Source organism: Catharus ustulatus, chromosome 20, assembly GCF_009819885.2.
Source record: "Catharus ustulatus isolate bCatUst1 chromosome 20, bCatUst1.pri.v2, whole genome shotgun sequence".
Lineage (NCBI taxonomy): Eukaryota > Metazoa > Chordata > Aves > Passeriformes > Turdidae > Catharus > Catharus ustulatus.
The window spans coordinates 3,804,947-3,830,422 of record NC_046240.1 but is presented as its reverse complement, the minus strand read 5'-3'; the positions used below and the strand labels follow the sequence as shown (position 1 = coordinate 3,830,422).

Sequence of the window (25,476 nt, the reverse complement as noted above, 5' to 3'; positions counted from 1 at the left end):
ACACCCCAGTTCCCTTTGGAGCTGCACCAATTTCCCCTTCTGTCCTCGGATGTCTGTACATGAGAGCAGCAGTGCCAGGGCTGAGGCTGCAGCTTTGTTTGTGCATATGCACAAGATAAACACACACTTCAGTTCCAAACTGCCAGCTCTGCGCTGGTGGCCGAGTTTTGAAGCATCAGCTCTAAAATGTAGCTCAGTCCTTGTGGCCTCTCACTGAATCTTTACCACTCACACAACAGCCAGACTCCTCAATAATTATCACCCAGTGTATTTGTACTGCCACTTGACACCAGTTTGGGTGCAGTGGCCTGGTCTGACCACAATTCCATCCTCCCACTGGTGATGCTGTGAGGCTGTGGAGCTCCAGATGCCAGCAGCAGGACAGTGCCACAGCGTGCCAGCCCCTGCCCCCCTCAGCTGTGGCACAGATAAATAGCTGTCCCTGTGCTGGGCCAGGCAGGCTCCCAGCTCCCAGGGCGTCCAAGTGCACGTTCAAGCAGAAATCTGTGACTAATCCCCATCCCACATGTGCTGGTGGCTGCTTCCAGCAAAGCACTGAAGTCGCTGCTCCAGGAAGGCACCCCCAGGGTGGCTTTTGCTGCCACCCACGCCGAGGGAAAAGCTGGAAACCACTGTTTTGATAAGTCCATCTGGGAGTTGAGGCAGGATGTGAGGGCTGAGAAGATGGATTGAAACAGCAAATCGAGCCCACAGGGAGCAAATGAGTGACAGAGAGAGCAAGGGGACAGCAGAGGAGAAAACCCGGACTAAGTGTGGTCAGAGCAGGGTGCTGAGGAGGTGAGTGGGGCAGAGAAAATGAGGCAGCAATGGCAAGGGGAGCTCATCTAGGCTGGAATTAGATTATCTTTAAGGTCCTTTCCAACCCAAACCATTCTAGGATTCTGTGATATCAGAGAAGGGAAATGAAGGAAGATTTCAATGGCAGCAAAGCACCTGCTAATGAAGAATAATGTCTGGGATGTACAAAGCACCTCAATAAGGAGACACACTGTTTCCCAAAGGGGTTTGAACCAGGGAGCAGCACAGCTCACCAGAGGGCTCATTTACCCAGCTAAAGGGGTTATCAGAAGGAAAAGCCCAGATCTGGGCTGCCTCAGCTCCCCTTGGAGTATTTACATGAGAACAGTGACATTTTTCACTTGCAGACAAGCTCCAGGGACAGTCCCTGGGCAGCCCCAGCACGTGTCACACACAAACAAACACAGCACACAGCCCCAGGTACTCACAAGCACTGGGAATTCTGCTGCTGCTTTTTTGAGGCTGGGAAACACCTTTTGCAAGAAAAACAAACCCTCCCACCTGCTTCCTCCTGAATCAGAAACAGCTTCCAAAACATTAAGCTGCAATTAGGGCTGTAAATTTAGCCACAAGCACTTATAATCCATAAATCTGCACATCCAATAAAAAATAATAGCTAAGGAGAGTCCAAAAGAGCTACTAATGACTAAAGTGGATTTCAAGCACAGGCCACTCCTGCTTTCTGTTGCCCTGTGTTGCTAATTATTATCTCTGGACCCATTATACAGTAAGGAATATTTTATATTCTTTCTCTTTTCATAGTTTGTTGGGGCTTTTAAAATGTATATATATATATATCTCACTCTGTTTTTACATGTCCAGCTTTCTTTCTCCAGCATAGAGAGCTCTGCATTTATCAGCAGCAAGCTTTGCCTTTCAAACCATGGCAGAACATGCGATTTCTGAGTGTCACCTCCTGCATTCCCAATATTTTTCCTTTTTTTTTTTTTTATTTCCATTGGATGAGGAGGTTTCAAAGAGAGAAATTCCCACACTTACTGGGACTTGTCTGGTCGCTGAGCCTCCGAAGTCTCCCGCTGGAGGTCCGGGTGATTCCTAAAGCAAGAAGAAGGCTGGAATAAGGAATCCATGTGAACATAGAGTGTGGAGTTACCTCCCTGCTATCCCTACATCTGACAAGGCACAGTTCTGTTGGGAATCTGCTCTGTGCAATCATCTCTCAGATCCAGGAGAGTTACATGTTATTTTAACTAAAAAACCCTCCACCTTTCCCTGAAGATGTCAAACATTATTATTTAAACACACTAAACCCACAAATGTATTTTAGTGTTTCCAGAAACACCAGAGGGGACTTCAGAAATCACAATGTGGGACACTCACACTCAGCTCTCACTCCAGGATATTTTATCCTTCCTGAGACACGTTTCCCTGCTGGGAGAGGAGAGCACAGGAATTTAGGATTTGCACGAGTCCTGCACTCACAGACACTCCTCTCTGCATGGATTGTCCCACATCCTGGGACTCATCATGTGTGGGAGCCCTGCTGGGGGTCAGAGCAGTGGGACAGGGCATGCACCTCCCCTTCCCCAAGCAGGGAATTCCCAAGTGCCTGCCCCCAGACTCCAGGCACGCCAGTGGCACCTGCTGACTACAACAACATTTCCAATCCATCATCAGCTTCTTTAATTTCTCTGCCATTCCAGCTGCCTATTTGTAAAACCGTGATTGCCACAGCACCTGCTTCCCACTCAGCAAGAACCTGAATTCTCCTAAAAACCCCCAGAATTCCCATTCAGCTAAAACACAGCTGTACATGGATTTGTGCCTCAGTTTCTGGGTTTTTTTACACTTTTTACCTCAACAAGAGTGGCCACAATAAATGCAGTGAACAACCTCAGGGGGGATGCTATATCCTGGAATGCCCTCAGATGTCATGATGTCTGCTAAGGACATTTCCAGAAGGTCTGGTCACTCCCCAGACCCTGGGGTCCTGCTGGAGGAGCAGGATGGTGTCCAGGATGGACACCAGCTCCAGGACAGTGTCCATTATCTCAGAGGCTGGCGCTGCCAAGCCACAAGAGCTCCTCAGTTCATTCCAAACCCTTCCTCAGCACACAGAAACCTTGGGTCAGGGTTTCTACCTGCAAACAGGTAACAAACCTCCAGGATTTGAGGGTGGTGATGTCATTCAATTACAGTAATTTCACAATTATAAGCCGCATATTGCAATACAGAGTGTGATAAAAGGTATCTGTTCTATCACCATCTGTTGAGGGTGGGGGCAGTGATCCTGATCTCCATGGGAGATATTCTGCTAATGGGCCATCCATTGAAACCAGGCAGGGCATTGTTCTTTATCTTTTCACAACCCATCCTTCCTCCAGCCAGTCATTTTCTGCTCATGGCCATTGAGTCCCACTGTGGGACTGATAAAATTACTGCATCCCATTGGGAGTTGCTCCAGCCAGGGGGAAGAGCCCAACATTTCTTACCAAGATAAAAACAGAGGTTTTGGGACACTAAGGGAGCCCCTTTCTCCACTGGACTCCAGAGGAAAACCGGATTTCTCCACATCACCACTGGAGCTCCGGAGGGAAACTGCACCTTGTACAGGAGCACTGCTCCAGCTGAGCCACATCTGTCACTGCAGGAGGATGCAGCCACCATGGGATGGGACTGCTGCCAACACCCTGCCTGACGGGTGTCAGGTTGTACTCTGACTGTGTCAGGGTTTGGGGTTTGTTCTTTGTAGCACTGTATTTCTATTTTAATTCCCCTAGAAAAGAACTGTTATTCCCAATTCCCATATCTTTGCCTGAGAGCCCCTTGATTTCAAAATCATAATAATTTGGAGGGAGGGGGTTTACATTCTCCATTTCAAAGAGAAGCTCCTGCCTTTCTCAGCAGACACCTGTCCTCCAAACTAAAACAGCAACTTTTCATTCTTTGTCCATATATAAGCCGCACCTGATTATAAGCCGCACTTGGGGTTTGGACCAAAATTTTAGTCAAAATGGTGCGGCTTATAATCGTGAAATTACTGTATATTATTTAAACTATCTTCTCACCATCTGCCAGATCTGTTGGAAAAGAAGCAAAGGGATAGAAACAGCATCAATTTAAGATGCAGAACAGCTCTAAACTGTGATTTGTAACAGAGTCACAACCTCACAAACCTTGTCAGCTAGAAAAGTGCATCATACAAGGAAAAATATTTAAAAATAAATAGATATATATAGAAAAAAAGACAGAAAAACTTTCATACCAGTAAGGCCTGGATAGAGGGAGGGAAGGGAAAGAGCTGCCTGGCAGCTGGACATGGAAAAAGCATTTCATGCTCAGAAGCCTGTGCTTGTGTATATATATTTATATATATATATATTTATATATATTTTATATGCACTTGTGTGTTTGCTCTCTCCCTTTCCTTTTCTAACATAAAAAGCCTCTGTGCCTACAACGTGATGTGGTTGAACCACAGGGCTGGTCCTGGGAAAGGGCAACACAGGGAGAACCAAGGGCAGCACCACCCAGAGCCTGCCCCCAAAGAGCCACAAATAGAGCCAGGACTGTGCCCCACACACATGGACAGCCAGTGTGTGCTGCAGAGCTTCACCTGCACTGCAGCAGGGCAGAGTGGTGCTACACCCATCAGCCAGCCTCACTGCCATCACTGACAGCAGGACAAGGGCTGAAACTTCTGGGAATTTGTGCATTACAACCAGCATTTTAAATTTTAAACATATTTTTGCTATTAAACCCAGTCCCTGAATCTGTTCTTTAATTCTTTTCTCCTCTCTAAATGCCTGGACGCTAGCAAGAACGAAAAGCCATATTTCCTCTGCTGAACAGATTTTTAAACAGTTCTTCTTGAGCCAGGCTGCAAGAGCAGTCACACCCCAGAGAGACAACACCTCTGAGTTCCCGTGTGCAGGCAAGGTGCAGTGTTGAAATGCAGCCTTTGGAATTGCTCAAAAAGCAGAGAAAACCATCCCTGATGGGTGGCAGGCTGAGGAATGCAGATCTGCAGCCATGCTGAGCTGGTTAAAACAGCCTTTCATGTTCAAAGCCCTCATTCAGTCTGCGGCGGGCAGGACGGAAGCTGAACCAGGAGCTTGCAGGCTTGGACAGGCTCACATCTAGGAAATCAGCTTTATTCCCTTCAGCAAGCACTGCAGTGGAAAAACACACACAGGGCTTGGAGCATCCAGCACAGCCACCAGAGCACCGTGCCCTGGCTCAGCCTGTGGCTTTTATGCAAACCCTCCTGAGGATTTGTTTGTGTGCCCTGTCTCCCGGGTTTTCTCTGGGGAGCTGGAATTACCCCTCACACCCTTTTTGCAAGCTGGACAAGCTGAGTTGATTTGCTCTGTGTTGGAGGCAGCACTAGGGAGGTTTTTCTGACAGCTGTTGCTTCACTGCCTGCTAACAACATTAATAATACATAATAATGCTGCTCATCCCCTCTCACACAAAGAGAAAATGAGGAGTAAACATCAAATTCACCCAGGCAGCCCAATACCTTAACAGAAAATCTAGAAAGAGGAGGGAGAGCTGCAGAGTCTGAGCCAAGCTTGCTACCTGTGATGCCCCACTGCCCCTCCACAGAGGGAGGATCCAGACACACTCCTGGAAAGCAGATAAACAGCAGGGAAAGCTGGCAGCCTGGCAAGACAAGGAGAGAAGATCTGGCAAAAAAAAGAATAAATAACAAGAAAGCAACAGCCAAAAATATGCTGCTGTGAACACACTGCCAGGAAGGCAGCAGAGGGGCAGGACAGAGAGCATCAGCAGCTGAGCTTGTTTGGGGTTACCTCTATTTATAGCCTGGGAGCAGCAGTTTGAGCCCCACACTGGAGCTGTGAAATGAAAATCAAACATTTCCACTGCAGACACAGTGTCTATGAGCCTTCCCTCCCAAACACCCTCCAGCCACGCTGGAAATGCACTGGATGAAGAAGCACAGTGCAATGTGCTTTATTTAGCAGGAATTGGGAATTCTCCCCCTTGCTCCCAGCAGCAGGAATTCAGAAGGGAAGAGTCCAACAGTTAAGAATCAGTCAGTCCAAGAGTGGCTCATTCCACCCTGTGGATGTGCCTCAGCAGGACAAAGCCCAGCTCAGCCTCACCTTGGCTCACTCACTGAGCTGTTTATGACTGCTCCTTTTCACATTTTATAATCAATGACTGATTCCCTGCAGATCCACGGGCTGGGGCCATATGGCCCAACAGAAAAGCACCAGCACCCAAAACCTCCAGGCTGCTCTGGGGTCTCCTTCACAACTGACAAAGCCTAGAATTGCCCCTGGGATCCCATCAGTGCCAGGCTCACATTTAAACCGCTCCCTCCACATGACATTGGACCAAATTTTCTACTGTTTCCTGCTTCTTGTGGCTGCTGATGTACCACAGTGGATGCAAAGCACCCCAGTACTGAAACAGGAGCACCTTTGGGGTGCCCACCCTGCTGCAGGGGATGCAGAAAGAGCAGGGCAGCAGGGGGGTGGAATCCAGCTTGTCTGGAAAAATGTCCAGTGTGACTTTTCCAGCTGAATTGGCCAAATTTGAACCCAGAGCTAACCAGAGAATTGCCAGAGATGTTAATCTCCAACAAAGGCAATGCATACATTCTCCAAAACACACCAGAGTTCTTGGATTATATACTGCAAACCTTCTGGATACTTAGAACAGCAAAGAGAGAGCCCATGTGAGGCTGATGCTCTCCTCACAGTAAGCCATCCACGCTGCTACACTCACATGATGTAAAATTCAAAAGGACAAGTGAGCAATTCCCATTATCAACAGAAACCACGCAGTGAGGACAAACAATGGAGGATGCAGCTCAGGAACTCGCTCTCTCTCCGCAGTCCAGTAAAAACAGAAAACAAACAAACAAAAGAACCCAAGCCAAACAAAGGTGGTGACGGAAGGGATGGGCCAAGCCCAGCAGGAGCCATCCCACGCTGTGCTGGAGTCAGCAGAGCAGCACCAGCTCACCCGAGCAGGCAGCATGACCCTTGCTTCTGTTCCGTGGATGTTCTGCAGGCTCTGAAGCAGATGATGCAGCTTCCTCCTTCACCCAGCACAGCACAGCCAGCTCTGGACATGTCTCCATCCAGTAACACTTTCCTGCTCTGGACATATCCACAGTCCTGCCTTCCTGGGGTACAGCTCCAGGAATCACAGAGCTGCCTCTGCATGGTTCAGCTCTGGGGTGCTGGGGGCTCCTCAGCAGAACAGCCCTTCAGAGCACCCACACACCACCAGCAGCTTTTATAGCAAAGGCTGGCAGGGTTGAATCCCCCAGGCAGGACTTGCAGCCCCCGTGCACTGCACACCCCCAGCCCCATCTCCTCCACCCCATCTTGCCCTCTGCCATCTCCTCAGGCCCTCCTGCTGTCACTCAGGAGCACATAAAGGACAGCAAGGATGTCCCTGCCCCGTTCAGGTACCAGTGCAGACTGCTGGGACAGGGTTTCCACTCTTTGCTCTTTGAGCAAGTCCATTTAGGACTGCTCAGGGTGTGAAATCTCTCTGGCTGTACTCGTGCCACAGGTCCATCCCAGAGTGGGCAGGTGAATTACCCTCACTGACAGCTGCATTTCACCCTGCTTCACCCACACAGCTCTAAAAGCTCCAGGGATAAAAAAGAGTGACTGGAGAAGACCTCACCAGTAGCAAGGCCTGGAGGTGTTAGCAGGAGGAAAACCCACACATGAGTTGATCCACACTGCACAATCTCTGCCTCCATGGCTCCTCCAACGCTCCAGCTGCTGCAGGCTGAGCTGCAGAGCTTGAATGCTGACACAGGACATCACATTTGGAGGTAGAGCCTGCACAGGGGACAGCTGGGGACACAGGGGAGCCAGAGACTGCAAGGGAGGGACATCTGTGTGCAGAGGAGCAAAGGAAGAAGAATCTCTATTGCATTGGGTCCAATGAAACACACAATTACAGCTTCTCTTCCATTAGCCTGAAATCCACTTGCAACATTAACCTCAAAAGGAATACAGTTTTTTAAAAAAAGGGAAAAAATTCATGTTCATTTCCAGTACTAATCAGAAACATGCACTGAAGAATAAAAGACACTTTTCCAGATTCTGTGTAACAGGAACTCTTTACAAAGAAGCTGAGCACAGCTAGAAAAATAAAAAACTCCAACCCTGGTGCATGGTTTCATTCTGGATCATATATCTCTGGCAGCAAACTGAGCTTTCACCAGGATGGAGAGATGCTGCTGGGATGGAGGGAGGGAGGGATGCTGTTGGGATGGAGGGATGCTGATGGGATCCAGGGATGCTGTGGCCAAGGGACACTGATTGCAGACTCAGCAGTGCTCCACTACCTTCTCCAACACAGCCTAGAGGCACCAACAAGCTGTGTCCAGGTCAAAGGTTGAGCACAAACAGCCTAAAACACCACCAGCTTCCCTCCCATGGGAGCTGGAGCCAACAGCACTGCTCATCAGCACATGGAGCCATGAGTTCACATTTAGAAGCCAGCCTGAGGCTGGAGCTCAGATTACCCTCAAGGAAACCACAGGAAAATTGGCATTAGCAAGATGCATCTATTCCTACCACAACACTCAACTTCAGCAGGTGCCAAAAGCATTCTAACACCAAACAAATGTTCCAGAAGCTTGTGCTAATGATAAGAGGCACCAAGAGTCAAGCCCCAAATCTTGCAGTGTGAGAAAGGCCAAGGCCAGCAGGGCTCTGCACAGGCAAAGGGCTGTGTTAGGGACAAGGGCCATTCCTGCACGAGGTGACAGAGGGTGACAGGGGACACAGCACTTTAACCTTGGCTCAAATTTAGGCTTTGATTCAAATTGATAACTCAAATTAAACTGCAGTAATTCTCAGGAAATCAATTGCTGCATCCATAAAGCTTAAGGCCAGAAAATTGCCTTGGTTGACCCACAAAACCCCCAGCACACACTTCTATCTGGTCAAGCTGGAGTCAAGCTCGTGCTTGAACTAAGTCTTGGTTTTTTGGAGATGTTCAATCTCTGTGTCAAGACTAAAACATTGGAGTGATCTCAAGTGCTTTGGCAAGTTGTTCAAGAACTGAAATGGCCTTCAAACAATACAGAGACTCTCCCTTTGAGCTTATTCTGAGGTGAGTAAGCTCCGTCCTCAGATATTCACTTCATAGAAATAACAAGGTCATTTCACCACGCCTCGTGATCATCTGCTCTTTACTGACCACAAATTCCTCACAGCTGACACTCATTCAGAGATACACTGGACAACCATGAAAGCACTAAAAAAAATTAGCACAAGCAGTTTTTCATATAAAAAAGTGTGTTAGTCATCATCTGTGATCCTTCTGGTTGGAGGCTCAGTAACCCGGCTGGGCAGGGGAAGGTGCCACGTCACCAGAGCAGATGACTTGAGCAGATGCACATTCACACCCCCAGTGTCCACACAAACTGGAAGGGACTGCAAAAATGGGCCAGCTCTGCTGGCTTAGGGGATTCTTGTACTTAGCAGAGGGAGGAAAGGGAAAAGGGTTTATGTGGGAATGGAAAACTGCTCTTGTGAAGCTCTGCTGGTTGGGATGGACCTGGTAATACTGTCAAGTCTAAAATCCCTCCAAGCTCACTGTTGATGCTGACCAGATTTCCAGAGAGATCTTGTCCTTCTGAATTCTCCCTGTCTTCACCATGCTCCTCACTTGCTCACAGCCCTTATGTGCCAAAATCCAAGAGAGAGAAGCAGGACCCAAGAACTGGAATTCAGTGAACAGCTTCCTCATGGCATTCTCACTCAGTGAGGGGGTTTTGAGCTTTTAAAGCCATGGCAAGAGCAGCTTGGATCTGGTGCCACTTGTTCCTGCAGAGCCTGCAGCATCCCAGCAGAGGTGGGCAGGAGGGAAGGCATCTGAACCCACCCAAGCTGCAGCCTTGCTCAAAGAAGGAAATAACTCTTACATTAATAATCCAACCCTTACATTAACCAGCTGCCTCTAGAGCTCCAGCAAGCTAGCAATGTGTTAGTTAATTAACATGAATAACACAGGAGTCCCCAGGAGCCTGAGTGGACAAGGGATAAGGCTCAGCACTCAGGGCTCTATGGAAACAGAGGAAAAACAAATAATCACTGCTCATCCTTCACCTCCCAAAACCCCCCAATATTTACAGCTTCCAGTGCACCTCACCTCCTCGGGTTCATCTGGAAACGGCCACAGATTAACTGGAGAAAACCATGGGCAGATTTGAAGGAGGGGAAAGGAATTTTAAAACTCCAGTGTGGTATTTCCACATGGATCAAATACTCCTGAGCCACCCCACAGCTCTGCCCCTCACTCCCACAGGCCTGCAATGTTCTGGTTGTGAGCACTCAGGAGAAGTCCTGCTGCAAACTTCCCAGCCCGGCATCTGCCTCTCTGCTCTGCTCCAGCACCATGTGCAGTTCTAGCAAAAGGAAAAAAAAATAAAAAAGTAATCCTTACTTAGATCTTAAATCAATTTCTTGCCATCTTCTTTTCACTTCAATGTAATCACATTTTTTTGCTCAGTGACCGCTCACAGTTTCCCTGCTCGTTTCACACACACACACAACTCCCAAATTTGTGTTTCAGAGGGTCCCCCTGGCAACAAACACCACTGGATTTATCATGGGAGCCCTGCAAGCCTGGGGCTGCCATCGGGATGGAATACAGACCCCTTCTGTTGGCCAGGCTCTGCAAGGCAAATGTTGATTTTTCCCAGAGAGGGGTGGGGATGTACAAAGGAGAAAAGCCCAGAACAAAGAGGCAGCAGCAAAAGGACAGGAGATGACAAAGGGAAGGGGTTAAGGGCTCTCCTGAGCCTGGGTGAGTCACGAGGTGACACACCAGGGTCCTTGTCACAGGACACCCAGAGCAGACCCTTGGGAACACCCAGCCCCAGTGAGCACCTCCCATCAGGGCTGCAGGAGGAACAGGGCAGCCTTTGGGCTTGAGAGCAATGTCTGGCTCTGCAGATGCTGCAAAGGGAAAAGCCAGGGATTTTTTGCAAGTCCCAGTCTCACTCCAGACTTGGACAAAGTGCCCTTTTCCCTCCTGCCCTCCAGAGATGCTCCAGTGCAGCCAGGTGACATCTGGGTGAAGGAACCAGCACCAGGCAGAGGAGCAGCCAAGGGCCCATGGTCACTGAATCCCTTCCTAGCCAGAAACTCAGATGAATACTCACGGTCAAGATCCACAAACTGTCTGGCCACTCAACTGAGAACAGGCAACCTTGGAAGAGCATCAAGGTGAAGCAGACAATGGCCACTTTTCTCTCCACACCGATATATATTCCAAATATGCTTCAGGCTGCAAACACTGCAGAGCCTTCCACCTGAGCAGCCTGAACACACACAGCTCACACAGTGATGAGGCTGCACTGCTTGGGCAGAGCCCAGGGGTGCTCTGATACTGCACAGAATTGCCTGAAAGTCCAGAAAGCCCAAGGTCCAAGCTAGGGGTCAGGAACCAGCTCCCTGCACAGCCCTGAGCTCAGCATGGCAGATTCTGCCTTGGGACACCACACACCACATTTATCTCTGACCCAAGCCCAGTCACATCCTCTGCTCTGCTGAGGCTGATCCTGCCCTGGGCAGATGCTGGGGTGGGTGGGCAGGGAGGGCCAGCTCAGCCATGGGGCAGAGCCAGCTGCAAGCAGAGGAGTCCGAACTGCTCAGCCACCATCAGGACTCCAACATGACTCTCTGCACGTAACTCTCCTCCTCCACATACTCTTCCCTGCCCGTAAAATGAGGTGTCAAACACTTCCCCTGGTCAGAGGAGCTGCAGGGATATATAATTTAATGTTTTTACATTTTAGCTGTACTTTAAAGAATGACTCAGACACTATCTATAGATTCCTGAGATAATGTCCGCTGTCCTTAAACAGGAGAGAAGGGAAATTACAATTTGAGACTACAATAAAGCCCTGGCCTCATATAACTGAGGGTTTTCTCCTATTAATTCCACCTCAGAAGTAGCCAAGGCAACCCAGTTTCATAAACTAATAACATTCTTTGGTGTTTTTTCTTGCATCTTACAATTATATTTAATAGTGGCTGCAGCAGGGAAGTTGGAAGAGAACTTCAGCCAAACTTAGGACATATTTGAGTGCCTAATGCTGCAGATCAGCTTTCCCTGGAGCTTGCAGAAGTGCCTTTACAAACTTCAGTATAATTCCATCTGGATCTGACAAGATGCTGCACTTAGATGTTCAAGCCACTCATGGAGCTGGTTTTGGGACCATGGCTGGTCTTTCTGACTTGGAGATGGAAGAGAGCTCTGTCTGTGACAGACCAGTCAACTCTAAGATAAAATTCCTTGTGTGCTTCCCTTCTGCCCCCCAGACTCTCTCTACAAACCATTTAAAGGCATTTAATGAAGGGCCAGGTTCTCACAAGCCCCAGAATCCATCAGAGATACCCAGCACAGTAAGTTCATTTAAAAACAAGATGTAGAATCAATATGTAAGTGCCAATATCCTATTGGGTTGTCCTTGAAAATCTGTAAGGGACAAGGGGCAGGCACTGATCTTTTATTTCTGGTGACCAGCAAGAGGACTCAAGGAAACAGCAAAAAGCTGTGCCAGGAGAGGCTTAGGTTGGGTATTAGGAAAAGGTTTTTCCCCCAGAGGGTGGTGGGGCACTGAACAGGCTCCCCAGGGCAGTGGCCATGGCCTCAGCCCAGCCAGAGCTCAAAGTGCTTGAACCAAACTCTCAGGCACAGGCTGGGATTTTGGGGCTGTCCTGTGCAGGGCCAGGAGTTGGACTTGATGAACCCTGTGTGTCCTATCTCAGAATATGTTCTGCTTTTATGAATAAAAGACTCAGCACCTCCTTTTCTGCCAAGCCATGGTCTCCAACAGCCAGCTCTAGAGCAGAGCAGAAGGAAAATTAAAAATGGATTCATTGAAGTAAAGCCCAGATATAAAAACCACCTCTTGATGCTACTCCATGGTTACACACCTCTCTCTCCAGGTACCAAGTGGTTCCAATGCAACTCCTGCTTCTCATGGGCTTCTCCAGCTGCCAGAAGGGAAAGCAAAGCACCTGGCGCCACCAAACAGCCCAGCCCTGGCAAAGGGCAGAGTGAAATCACTCCTGGCACAGGTGAAAACCATTCCAAGACATGGAGCAGTGCCTGCAGCCTCTGAGGAAGCCTTACTAGAGAGAAAGAGGGCTCAGAGGAGGAGGCACAAAGCCCATTCTGTGGGTGTGCTGAAAGGCAGCATTGTCCATGGGACATGGCACGCTCGGTGTAACAGAGCCTGGGTCACATCCAGCACCACCCCAGCAATCCAGATGTTCAGTGTCCACCAGGCAAATCCTTGCCACAAAAAAGGCAGCTGCTGCTTCTCCTGGGTGACACAAACCCCAGTGCACTGCCCCTGGCACTGCCAAGCCCCCACACTGTGCCAAGCAGGGATTCCAACAGGGAGCTCCTGAACTGGGTCCTTGTGCCATAAGGAATGAACCCCTCATGAGAGCCCTGCCCTGGGCATGCACAGCCTGCTGCCAGCCAGACCTGACAGGCATGTCCCTGGCTGGAGGCTCAGGTCACTTCTGATGGCCTCAACAGCATGGTCAGAGCTCATCACATGAGCTGACCTCTCACAAACAGCATCTTCTGCAGCCTGGCCACTCCAGCACCTCTTGTCCAGAGAGGATCCACAGCACTGCCACATCCCTGCAGCCCAAACCCTCCACCTTCTGTACCCCTGGCAGGAGCATCACCCAGGCAGGAACCTCCCTCCCCTGTCCAGAGCTTCAGGACTGACATGGGGCCAAGGCAGGATGCTCTGGGGGGTGTCAAAATTCCAACCTTATCTCCAGAGGCTGAGATCATGAGTAGAAAATGTCTCTGTGTTGTCTCAGCCAGCTTCCTGTTGGCACTCCTCTTCCTCTCCACTGAAGCATCTCCTGTGAGCAGTCTCAGAGCCAGAACATTCACTGGTACAGATTAAATGTATTTGCCATGTCTGAGACATCAGACTTGTGACAGTGCCTGTCCTTAGCAGCCCTGAGCAGGTCAGAGCTGTGCTGAGCCCCCCAGCTGCAGGGGGATGCTGCTGCCACACCAAGCACTCACACACACTTGTCACCAGCTGGAAGCTGGCAACCACCTGCTTTAGTGCCTGAAGAAAAGGTGGGATCATCACCTGAGATCTCCAGGGGGTTTGACTCCTCACCCTGGAAGCCACATCCCCCAGGAGCTGGGCTCTGCAGCACTGAGTCAGCTCCAGCCCCTGAGAGAGGGGGACACAGGGTGAATCATCTGCTGAGAGAGGCTGCAGGGACCAGCTCTGATCCAGAGATGCTTTGAGATGGCTCAACTCAAAATTAAATTCCACCTTGTTATTTCCAGGCCGTGGTCCTCAGTAATACAGGATATTAGCTCAGTGTCTGAAGGAGCTGAATAAGAAGCACTTGGGTTATCTGCAGTCAGCTGACAGGGAGCTCAGGGCACCTGCTGTGCCCCAGGCTGGCCACACAGACCGAGTGAGACAGCATGTCCCCCTGTTTCCCAGGAAAAAGGCCCTATTTATCCAGAGTGGATCCCCTGCAGGAGCCCAAAGCCCCTCTGCAGGCTCTGCCCAGATGATACAAACACAGAGAGGGTCCCTCCACCCATGCTCCATGAGGTTACATCCATGTACCCCTCCAGTGGCAACTGTCACCCAAATTTCCCTGTGTATAATCTAAGCACTGACCTCCAGGGCTCCTGGGCATCTGTCACCATCAGTTATTCCATGAGAAAGTGGAATTAAAAAAAACCCTGCAGCTGAAACATTGCTTGATCTTGCAAAGATTATGATGACATGATTTGAAAAGCAGAGAAGGCTGTCAAGCCCCCAAAGCAGAGATCTCTACTTGGTTTATAGTTATATTTTGCCCATAATCTATAGGCAGCAGGGCTTGGATGCTTCCAGGGTGCTCTTAGGGGCTATGCCAAGGCAGATTTTAATTCAAAGTCTGACCTCCCAGCTGTGTTTTGATGTAAGGATACACCATCCATTAACCACCAGAAATGGGAAGAGAAGTTTTTAAAGATGATGGTGATCCTGAGTGAGGATGAAATATTGGAGATGATTAGAACTCAAATTCATCCAAATACTCTGGAAAAGGACAACAACCAAACAGAAAGAGGAGACTGAGGGGAGACCTCACTGTGGTGTTTGGCATCACAGGGGCAGGTACTGATCTTCTCACTCTGGTGACAAGTGAAGGAACTGAAGGAAAGGGCTGGAGCTGAGCCAGGGCAGGTTCAGGCTGGATATCAGAAGTTTTTCACCCAGAGGGTGGCTGAGCACTGGAACAGCTCCTCAGGGAGGTGATCACAGCACCAAACCTGCCTGAGCTCAAGGAGCATTTGGACAATGCTCTCACATGGTGGGATTCTTGGGGTGTCCTGTGCAGGGCCAGGAGTTGGACTTGCAGATGCTGATGGGTTATTTCCAACTCAGCATGTTCTATGATTCTGTGAAAAAACTCAGACAGGACACAGTGTGACCAGCAAGGACCAGCACAAAGACCTAATTTACACACCAGACTGCAGTCAGTGGCTGTGGGAGGTTCCTGTGAAAGACCCATATCCCACGTGGACTGAATTGCCAGGCTGTGTCATCATCAGCTGGAGGAAGAGCTGAGGGTGACAGGTACTGCAGGCAGGTGCCTGTGAACGTGGATGGACCTGACTGCAGGGTGAGGGGTGGGAGGCAGGCTGTCAGAACAGTGCAAACGAGACCAGGAGATGCTTTCCATCAGAACTGCTCCGTATGCAAACCCCTGGTGCTGTGCCTGCTCCCCAGAGGGACAGAGAATCTCCAAGTGCCAGGCACAGCAGCCCAGTCCAAGGGTTTGTTTGCACTGAGGCAGCTCCTGGCTCTGGGGCTGGGCTGCAGCCTCCTGCAAACACCCCACATCCTGCCCTGGAGCTCCTGCAGGCTGTGTGCACCAGCCAGGGCTTTGCTGTGGCTCCCTGAGTTCCCTGCAAGGGGACAAGGTGCCACCTGGCAGGGGACAAGGTGCCAGCTGGAAGGGGACACGGTGCCAGCTGCACAGCCCCGTGTCACGGGCAGGTGTTTGCTCAGAGAGCAGCACAAACAAACCCGCCCTGGCAGGCCCTGGAAATTCAAACAAGGGCATCTCCAGGTGGGAGGCAGGAGAGTGTGAGCAGCCCTGGGGAAAGCAGGGCCTGTTTGGGCAGCCCCCAGGCAGCACAGGGCAGGGAGGGGGTGAGGAGGGAGGAGAAAAACCACAACTCATGGATAGCTGGGACAGCTCTGCCAGCACAGCTTCTGGGGGCTCCCAGCCAGGGTGGGTGACACTTGCTCCTCTTTCCTGCAGGCAAAACAGAGCCTCCAGCCTCCTTACCTCCCTGCAACAACCCCCTGCCACCTCCCTGGGCTGTCCTGTGCAAGTCCTTTGTCCCTCCCCACCCACTGACCCCTGCTCCTGTGTGCACCTGACCTGTGGGAAACACTTCTCAGCCCTGTGTGCCTCCAGGAGCAGCCTGGGCATCACTTGGGGGGGCTCTGGACACAAATCCTGCCATGGGGCTGGGAACCAGGACACAGTTTATTTTTACCCAGGACTAAGGTGGGGGTTTGCTCCTGAGTCAGGGCTATGCCCTGTACCAATCTTCCAGATTCTTCTCCTTTGTTACAACCTCTGCCAACAGCAGCCCAAAAATCATCCACCAAGGAAGAGGGGCAGTCTATAAAAGGGTTTAATGAAAAACCCTGCAATAATCAGCACCCAGCACACTTTCTGCCTCATATCCATTCCCATATTAGTATTCAGGACCCAAAGGAGATGAAAGGCTCAGTAAGATCTGAATGTAAATCCACACACATTATGAAACATCTTTTCACTATTCCCTCTCCATCACAGCTCAAGCACAGGGCTCTTGCTTTTCCCAGATGATCTCTAAAAACAAAGCTAAACACACAAAACAACCATGCAGCCACAGACACTCTGCTCCCCTCTCCCCTCCACATACACTGCCCAAAAGGCCTGGGATGTATTTTAAAGCACTGATGCTTGATGATGATTTCCTGGAGAGTGGCTGGTCCATGAAGGACCATGCACAGCAGAGGAAGGTCTGAAACCTCCACAGATGGATCAGGCTCCCAAGGGCTGAGCTCATCCTTCCCCAGATTAACTCATTGCTCCCGACACTAAGTGCAGGAATCAGCTGTCAGACCATTTCACATCACTGCTGGAGGTTTATCTGACAAAAACCCACCACGGGAAATAACTCACAGCCTCTTGTTCCAGCTGCCAAGCAGGATGAGGAGACCACCCAAGCCATGACATCCCCAACAAGCCACAGCACCGAGAGCCTCCTCAGATGTGGGGCTCCACAACTGGGGCATCTCACTTGTCAGAACAGCAATTTGGGAAAGCGTTCACAGATGCAGATGGAGCTGAATGGAAATTAATGTCAAAGGGTAATTAGCTGCAGTAATGGCACTCCTTCAGGTTGTCTGAGCTGTTCAGCAGATACCCAATGGCTCTGAGAGTTACAGCTTACCTGCTAAAAAAAAGAAATAATAAATTTAAAAACAAGCACTTGAAACCCCGTGGGGTGGTGGTTCTGGGCACAACTCAAACTCACATTTCTCAGCATTATAACCAATTTTATAAAGCATGCTCTAAAACACGTGAAGGCAGAACACCAGAGGGGAAAAAGCCCCACATGTGGCAGAGGGGGCTGCAGGAACACATGATAAAGGTCTGGATTTCAGGATTTCAGAGTGTTTTTAGTAACTGACCTCAGATAAGGACACTGCAGCACATGTGATTTCCATCACTAGATCGCTGAAAATCAGTGAGCTTGAAAACCTTCCCCAAAGCAAAGAGGACGAGAATTAGGCTTGGACTGGTGACATCATCAACTTCCATGCTTCAGATTAAATTCCACACTGGCAAAAAATTATCTTCCATCCTCATTCCTACTGATTAAAATGTACCTTTTAAGTTTAGAAGTTAATTGAAAGTCATCTTGGGAGAGTGATGGAAGTTGAAAATGCAGAGAGCACAGCCTTGCCGGGGTGAGTCCCCAGTCACAGACCTGGGTCAGCCAGGTGGGTCACACTCACTCTTCTGCCTTTCCTGCAGACAAAACAGAGCCTCCAGCCTCCTTAACTCCCTGCAACAACCCCCTGCCACCTCCCTGGGCTGTCCTGTCCCCTTGTCCTGACTTGTCCTGCTCCCAGCTCTCCTCTGTACGTGCCCAGGCACTCACAGCTCGCACTGAGTCACCCACAGCAGCAGGGGCTGAGGGCATCTCATCCCTGCTTCCTTTGTTTATTCTCTGCATTACACAAAGCTGCAGGCAATCCCCATTTCCCTGGCCAACATCAGGCCAAAGCAAACGTGTCCCCGGGGCTGCTCCCGAGATTCCCTGGCACGGCCACGCCGGGACGTGACTGGGACGAGCGGAGGGAACAGCGCTGTGTCAGGGACCCTCTGTCCCCAGAGCTGCTCTGGGCTCGGCCCCACGAGGCCAAGCTCGTCCCAAAGGGAGCCAGTTTGTCCCTCAGCACACTCAGCCCGAGCTCCACTATTCCCTCAGTCCCCAGAATAGCAATACTCCCACTCCAGGAAATTATGGATTTTCTTGAGCATTACTGTGACCTTTTTAATTTCCATTCTGCCTTTAGCTGTCTCCTCCCCTACACTCCCTCTCTAAACAAATCTCGAAGCTGTACAAAGTGTTTCCTGTAAATAATACTCATCTGGCATGGACAAAGGGAAGAAAAAAACCCTTTTGCTGCTAGTTCCAACTTGCAATCATCCCTCCAGTTTAACTTCCATCTGCTTGACCCGGGAGCAGTGAAGGCAGCACAGTCTTTGAGGGAAATAGAGGGGACAGTGACATGCTCTGATCATCAGATTTGAACCTGAAATGAGAAGTTCAGGTCATGGAAATGTCTGACATTGTGCTTCAGAGTGTGCAGTGATCAATGGTGAAACTTGGGCAAGACCTTCCCAACGAGCCCCTTCCTGCCCAGCACAGTCAGCTGTCCTCACAAGTGTCACAGCACTGGAAAACTTTCCTTTCCCAGGCTCTGGTGCCATCCCCGTGGATGGCAGCCCTGCTCTGGAGATGACTGAATCCCTCTGAGCCCCGTGGGAGCCTCACCTGAGCAGTGACACAGCAGAAGCAGCTTCCCAGGCTCTGCTCCCCCTCTGGAACACAAACCTCGGGAGGGTGACTTGGGCTGTCCTTGTCACCAGTCCGTCACTGAGGCCACTGTGGGAACGGGCTGAGTCACCAGTGCTGCCTCTCCCATGGTTTGTGTGATTCCACAGGGAGCCAGGGCTGCACAAGCACAGCTGCTTTTCCAGGATGCCAGGAGCTGGCAGGAAGAGGAACTCCCTGGTGAGGGGTTAAACACCCACTGTGTCACCCCAAGGGACAGGTGTCCCCTGCAGGTCACCTCTGCCTGCTTTTTGGGAGCCCCACAGGTTAAATCCTCATAAATCACTGCTATACAAAGCCCTCTCCTCCTCCACAGAGGTTTCCTTGGATTTGGATCACCCCTTAAGCAGCAAGCCCCAAGGCACCCCTTGTCTCACAGGTACAGGCTGGCCTCACACACAGCACCCAGCTCACTGCAGTGCTGATTTTTGGGATGTCCCTGCAGCATCTCCCTATTCCACGTGCCAGTACTTCTCCCTGCTCAGCCCAGGTGGCCACAGGCAGAGGATGAGTGTTTTGGGGAAGCAGGAATCACCCCACTGGGCCCCACAGGACTTTTCAGTATGTTCTGCAAATGTCTGCATGTTGTGGTTTGTTATTTGTCTTTCTCCACAGGCTGGATTTCCTTGCTTCTCCAAACAGTTTTCTAACAGATGTTGGGATGTTTTTCCTACCTGCAGCAAAGCTCTAGCCCTGCCCACACACGCCAGCAAGCCTGGAAAGAGCAGAACACCCAACCAAGCCCTGATGTGCCACCCCAGCACAGCAGGATGCTGCCACAGGAGGGTTTTTCATAACAAGACTGCATCAATCATCACCAGCCATCAGAAACATGTGATGGCACATTGCATTTACATCTATGGCAATATAGTCTGTCAGCACAGGAGTAAAATAAAACAATTGTGCCTTTTGATTGGACGTCTCACGGTCCCACCTCGGGTTTTGCAGCAAGGAAGCGCTGAGGAAAGTCTGCCAGGACTGATGCCAAGTGCCATCAACAGCCCTCAATGTCTGCTAAGCCACAGAGAGCCACTGTGAGGCCCTGGAGGCAGCTGAGAACACTGTCCAGGGATCAAGGTGCTTTCATCCAACAGGGGCACCAACAACAAGGAACACTCTAGAAAATTACAGGCTTTACTACCACAAGAGAGGACAGGCGTATTAGAAATCTAATTCTCTGAAGAACAGGACTTTTTCTTTTTAAAAGCAATCAGAAGAATGGTTCATTGTTTCAGGTATTAACTGGGCAGTGCTGCCTCCTGGTTTGGGAGCAACTATTCTTATGGCTTTTCCTCTGGCACCCAGCACAAACCAGTCATGGAGAAATTCAGGGATGTGGGGTGGGAAGGACATGCTGCTTTTCCCTGGATCCCCCAGCACTCTGGATAAAGGTAGCTGCTCTCTCTAAGTGTCTTTGAATATTGTTACAGCTCAAACAACAATCCTGGGGCACCAGCCAGTGGGAACATCAAAGGTCTCTGTCCCACACGTGTGCAGCAACGGGGAAGTGGCAGAGCAGGGAACAGCATGAGGTGATGGATCAAGTGGTTAAAAACAGTAAATAAATGAAGAAAAATTCTCACCAGAGAAAAGTGTGAGGGTAAGCAGGCACCATGGCTGCTCCTCACTGGTTCAAAAATGTGAGAAATGAGTATGGACAAGTTGGAGATGTGGTTGTCCAAAAAGAAAGCAAGGGTTGGCCATGCAGGAGCAGCATTTTGTTTGTTATGGGGCTTAAAGCAAGGACGAGGAGCTGTGGATGTTTGGTCTCTATCAGCTTTAACATGGATCTGAATGATTCAGATCATTCCTGGCAGCTGACCCTGCCAACCTGCAGAGCTTTCAGCATCCTGAAAATAGTGCACAGCCCTTTGTCTGTGCAGAAGCCTCCTGCTGTTCTGGGATTACCAAAAAACAAGTTCATTCTGTAGCCCTTGGTATTTTCCTTCCTGCTGTTTCAGCAACACCAGGTAGCAGCACCACCACAAATCCACAGCAAGAACACCCTCAGCAAGGGACTGTGATCCTGGGGAATCCCACTCCACCATCCTTCCCCTTCCCCCTGCTCCAAAACTCTCTCCTCACCCTTTTCTCCCCTTTTCCATCCCCCTCACTCTCACTGGCCCAGCAAAGCAAGTTTTGGGAAGTAAGAGCTAGCTGAGAGTTTGAGCTGAAAAACAATGGCTTTTTTTTTCCCAATGTATTTCAAAACAAACTATTTTGAATTTCTGTTGCAAATGACAATCTAAAATTAAATGAATGTTTTTGTTGGATCCAAGCAGTATTTTTTCCTTGATATTGCAGTTTGGCCGGCGAACTAGAGGGAAAAAAGAAAAACACAAAAAATCAGGTCTGAACTTTTCCCCAGCTCAGACACAGAGGGTGCCAGTTCAGTGACAGAGATGGGGTCGGGTTCAGGAGCAAACAATGGGCTCGGCAGACACCGGGACATCCCTGCCCCTCCCAGCAGCTTTTATGGCAGGGTAGTTAAAAGCCTAGGAGGGAATCACATCAGGTCTCTCTGCACAGTATCAGCCTGGAAAAGAGCCAGTCTCGGTTTTTCCAGCCCATTTCAGACCGGCTACAGCCAGATACGGACCGAGGGCCTCCCAACACACAGAGCTTGGCCAGTCACAGCCCTTGAGGATTATTTGGGGGGCCCAAGTCCCTGCACCGCTGCTTGGATGAATTCCCTCTGTGCTGGATGAGGACTCGCTGTGGCACGTGTCCCTGTGTCACCACAGCTCCCGTGCTTCTCTTCCCTCCCTGCATGCACTGGAGCACAAACCAGAACCCTTTGGTGAGGCACAACCCCCACACCTTCACCTGCTGTGCCCTGGCTCAGATCCACACCTGCAGGAGCCCTGGGTGTCAGCTCCAAGCACACGGAGGGGCTGGGCAGGGGGGGACCCTGGGACACCACAAACCAACAGTCAGAGCTGTGTTCCCCAGAGCTTCCCAGCTGAGATGGGATCACAAATTGGGTTGGGTTGGAATGGACCTCAAAGATTATCTCATTCCAATCCCTGCCATGGGACACCTTCCCCAAGACCAGGCTGCTCAGAGCCCCCTCCGACCTGGCCTGAGCACTCCCAGGGATGAGAGACAGCCATGAATTCTCTAGACAGCACCAGCAAATCCAATCTGAGTTATATTCTATTTCCCATGTTTTACAGGGAATCATTTTACGAGTCACAATATGGGAAAATCCTCCTTCAGTGATGGAATCACGGCTCTTCCTGTTATTCCTGTAATTTTTCCTATAGCTTTAGCTCATATATGAAGAGTTATTTCTCCCTAAGTGGCTAAGCAATAAATTAGGAGTCTGCAGTTCAGGTAAGGGTGGGTGACACATAACCACTAGGAATAATTCTGGAGGTACTGTAATTCTGGTGCTCTCTATTTTAGAGAGTGCCAATATCTCACATAAACCTGAAAATAAAACCATCCTTGGCCAAAACCACTCACACCATCCTTGAAAATACCTATAAATCATCATGTCATTTATCACAAATCCTCTCTATTGCTTCTTTGGCGATGCAATTGGGTTTGAGTAATGGAAAGTGAGAATCAAAAATCCTTAAGTAGTAGTGTTCCAGGGCAAGTTTGCCTTCAGCAACTGAAATAACAGACATCCCCAAGGCACACATGTAAGAACTGGAAGTCATTGCTGGATAAAATTCCTTTTTCATGCTCTCCCCTCCTCCTGCTGCTGCTGCCAGGAGTTCCAGCAATAAAAGCAGTGCCGGGATGAGCCACACGTGCCCGTGGCTACAGCACAAAGGTCTCACTAAGAGGTGAGGCACCCCAAGGTAAACTCATCATCCCGACCTCACCTACGTGGAGTGTGCTCAGCAGGTGGGTTGGGATCACCCTTGAAGTGCTTTGGGGAAGGTAAATCTTGCCTGGGGCGGGGAAAATCCCGATAATAGGAGAGCAGTGCTGTGCCCATGCAGGAGGATGGAGCTGGAGGTTCAGCCCTGAGAGCAAGCAAGATAGTCCAGTTGGGTTCAGGAGGACCCAGTCCACAGAAGAGATCCAAAATATGCCAGAGAGGGACAAATCAGGCCAGACATAACACGTACCTAGCCTCAAAAAGTATTTGGATGTTTTTCCTTTGCCATCATTCTCAGGAGTTTCTCAACCAGGCACCACATTCCAGCCTGCCAGGGGCTGTCAGCATCAGCTCTTGCAGCTGAGAAGTCACTTTGTCACATCACCAGCTCCTCTGACAGACAGCAGAGAGCCCAGAGGCTCTGCAGCACCCTGCACATCTATGTCTTGGAGAAGCAATCTGGATTCCCAGTGAAATCCCCCAAAGTGAGTGAGCACTGCTGTGCCCTGATTTGTGAACACAGCAGCCGCAGAGGGCTGGCTCAGCTCACAGCAGGGGCAGCTCTCCAAGGTGCCCTCCCCAATGCCATGGGTGATTCCTCCACCTTCATCCACCTTCTGCCCAGCAAATCAGGGAGATTCATTGGGGGCAGCACCCAAAGTGAAGCCTTTGCAACCCAGAGCAGCTCAGCAGCACTGCCTGTGCTCTCTGCAAACACCTCTCTGAGGTGTTAGTAAGGAGTACAATGTCCTGCTGCTTCCCAGCAGTGTGTTCTGGGCATGGCAGTTCTGTTCTTTCTGTTTAAACAGCTGCACCAGGGCAATCTCACAGCAGTGTTTCAACAACCACAGCCCCTTTGAACAAAGGTACTGCCCAGATGTCAGCTCAGCTGTGTAGGAGGGTTTGGGCACCCACCAAATTCCGAGTGTAGGATGGTTTGGGACACATCAGGGGCTTTGCAGTGCCCCAGCTCCACTCCAGCACAACCCAATCCAAACGAGAAAAGCATCTAAGGACCCTTGGCCTCATCTGCAAGGAGTGACAGTGCCAGGTCACAGAGCTGGCAGCTTTTCTGTAAGACAGCCAGTTGTATCCAGATCTCTCTTGCACTGCTCCTCCCTGCTCCAGGGCTGCTCCAACCACCTCAGGAGGCCACAACAAATAACAGGTTTCCCATACACACAGTGCACAACCATTAATACCCAATTTAATCCATTACAACATGCTAATCATCACACCCAGACTGTCTCGGGTTCCCGGCATACAAGCCCTAATAAACCCTCCCGGCAGCCCATTTAGCAATGCTAATGAGAAAAGAAAAATGTGCAAGAGAGAAACGCTGCTAATTAATTTTAACCATAAACAGGCAGCAGCATCACAGAGTGAATTTTCTGAGTGAAGCCAAACCCCCCAGCTCCTGTGGCTCATGAGCTCGGGCAGAGCCCTGTGGCCATGATGTGGCTCAAGTGACTGGCACTGCCACCAGCACCCCGAGGGGTGGCCAGACCCGTGGTTTGGGGTGTTAGAAGGGTGCTGGCACGACGCCACCACGTCCCCACCGTGGCCAAGAAGAAGCCAGGGCAGAACGTGGCTTGCAGGGCACAGAGCCACAGGCTGGTGCCTGGAGCAGAGCAGGAATCAGCTGCAGAGCAAAGTCCAGCAGCTGGAGGAGCTGCCAGAGGCACCTGAGCTTTATGTGGTGAGCAGGGCACTTCTTAGAGGAGACTTGTCCCCTCCGTGGTGCACCAGGCACTTCCTGGGGCAGGAATTCACGGGGAATTCAAAGGAACGACAGCAGGCACGGCTGCACACTCCGTGTTAGCTGGGGAGGAAGGAGCAGAGGGCAAATGCCCTCACTCCACAGGTACTGCCAGGAGGGGGAGAAGGGAGACTGGAGTGCCCCAGCACCAGGGGACCCCATCCCTGACACCCCGTTTGGGGGGGGATCCCATCCCTGACACCCCGTTTTGGGGGGGGGGATCCCATCCCTGACACCCAGCCAGTGTCACACACACACACAGAGCACTGTCCTGTCCCCATGTCACGCTGCCTTCGGGCTGATCTCCTCCCGTGCTGGCACAGGTGACAGACAGCAAGGTCCGTGTCCCCAGTGCCGGGTTCTGCCTGGAACACGTTGCCTCGCAGCGTTTGCTTTGCTTTTTAAGCCTTTTCCACTTGTTTATACACACTGAAACTGCTGCTCGCTCCTCCGCAGAGCCAGGAGCGATTGTGCACGTAAAAACTCGGGGTTTTTAACCTTTTCCTTTCCCCAGCACAGACACAAAGGCAGAGGCGAGACGAGACGAGAGGGAGGCTCACCTGAATACGAGGATTTCTTCATGCCGTCGCTCCGGGCTGGGACATGGGAGCAGGGCCGAGGCCGGCTGGGGTGCGCGGTGCCGGGGGTGCCACGATCCTTTTGTAGGCACGGCCGGGGAGGGGACGCGCCCGGAGCCACCGCATCCGTGTGTGCCTGCGGCCGAGGGGCAGCTCCAGGTGTGCCACACACACCTTTCCCTGCGGAACACACCTTTCCTTTCCCTGCCGCACACACCTTTCCTTTCCCCGCCTCACACACCTTTCCCTGCCGCACACACCTTTCCTTTCCTTTCCTCTCCCAGCCGGTGCGGGCTGGGCTGTTCCAAGTCTCCGGGCACGGGCAG

The 25,476-nt window shown here is 50.6% G+C and overlaps 1 protein-coding gene across 1 annotated transcript in view; it reads right to left on the bottom strand.

The window, feature by feature from the left end:
• Positions 1-25,169, bottom strand: part of SEPTIN9 (septin 9) — a 134,592-nt gene extending 109,423 nt beyond the window's left edge. Inside the window, exons 1-2 of the mRNA XM_033076716.1 lie at positions 25,133-25,169; positions 1,819-1,875 (exon numbers count right to left, since the gene is read on the bottom strand). Coding sequence (XP_032932607.1) covers positions 1,819-1,875; positions 25,133-25,154 — 79 coding nt within the window. The 5' untranslated portion in view covers positions 25,155-25,169. The remainder of the gene's footprint in view (positions 1-1,818; positions 1,876-25,132) is intronic.
• Between the last annotated feature and the right edge of the window lie 307 nt (positions 25,170-25,476).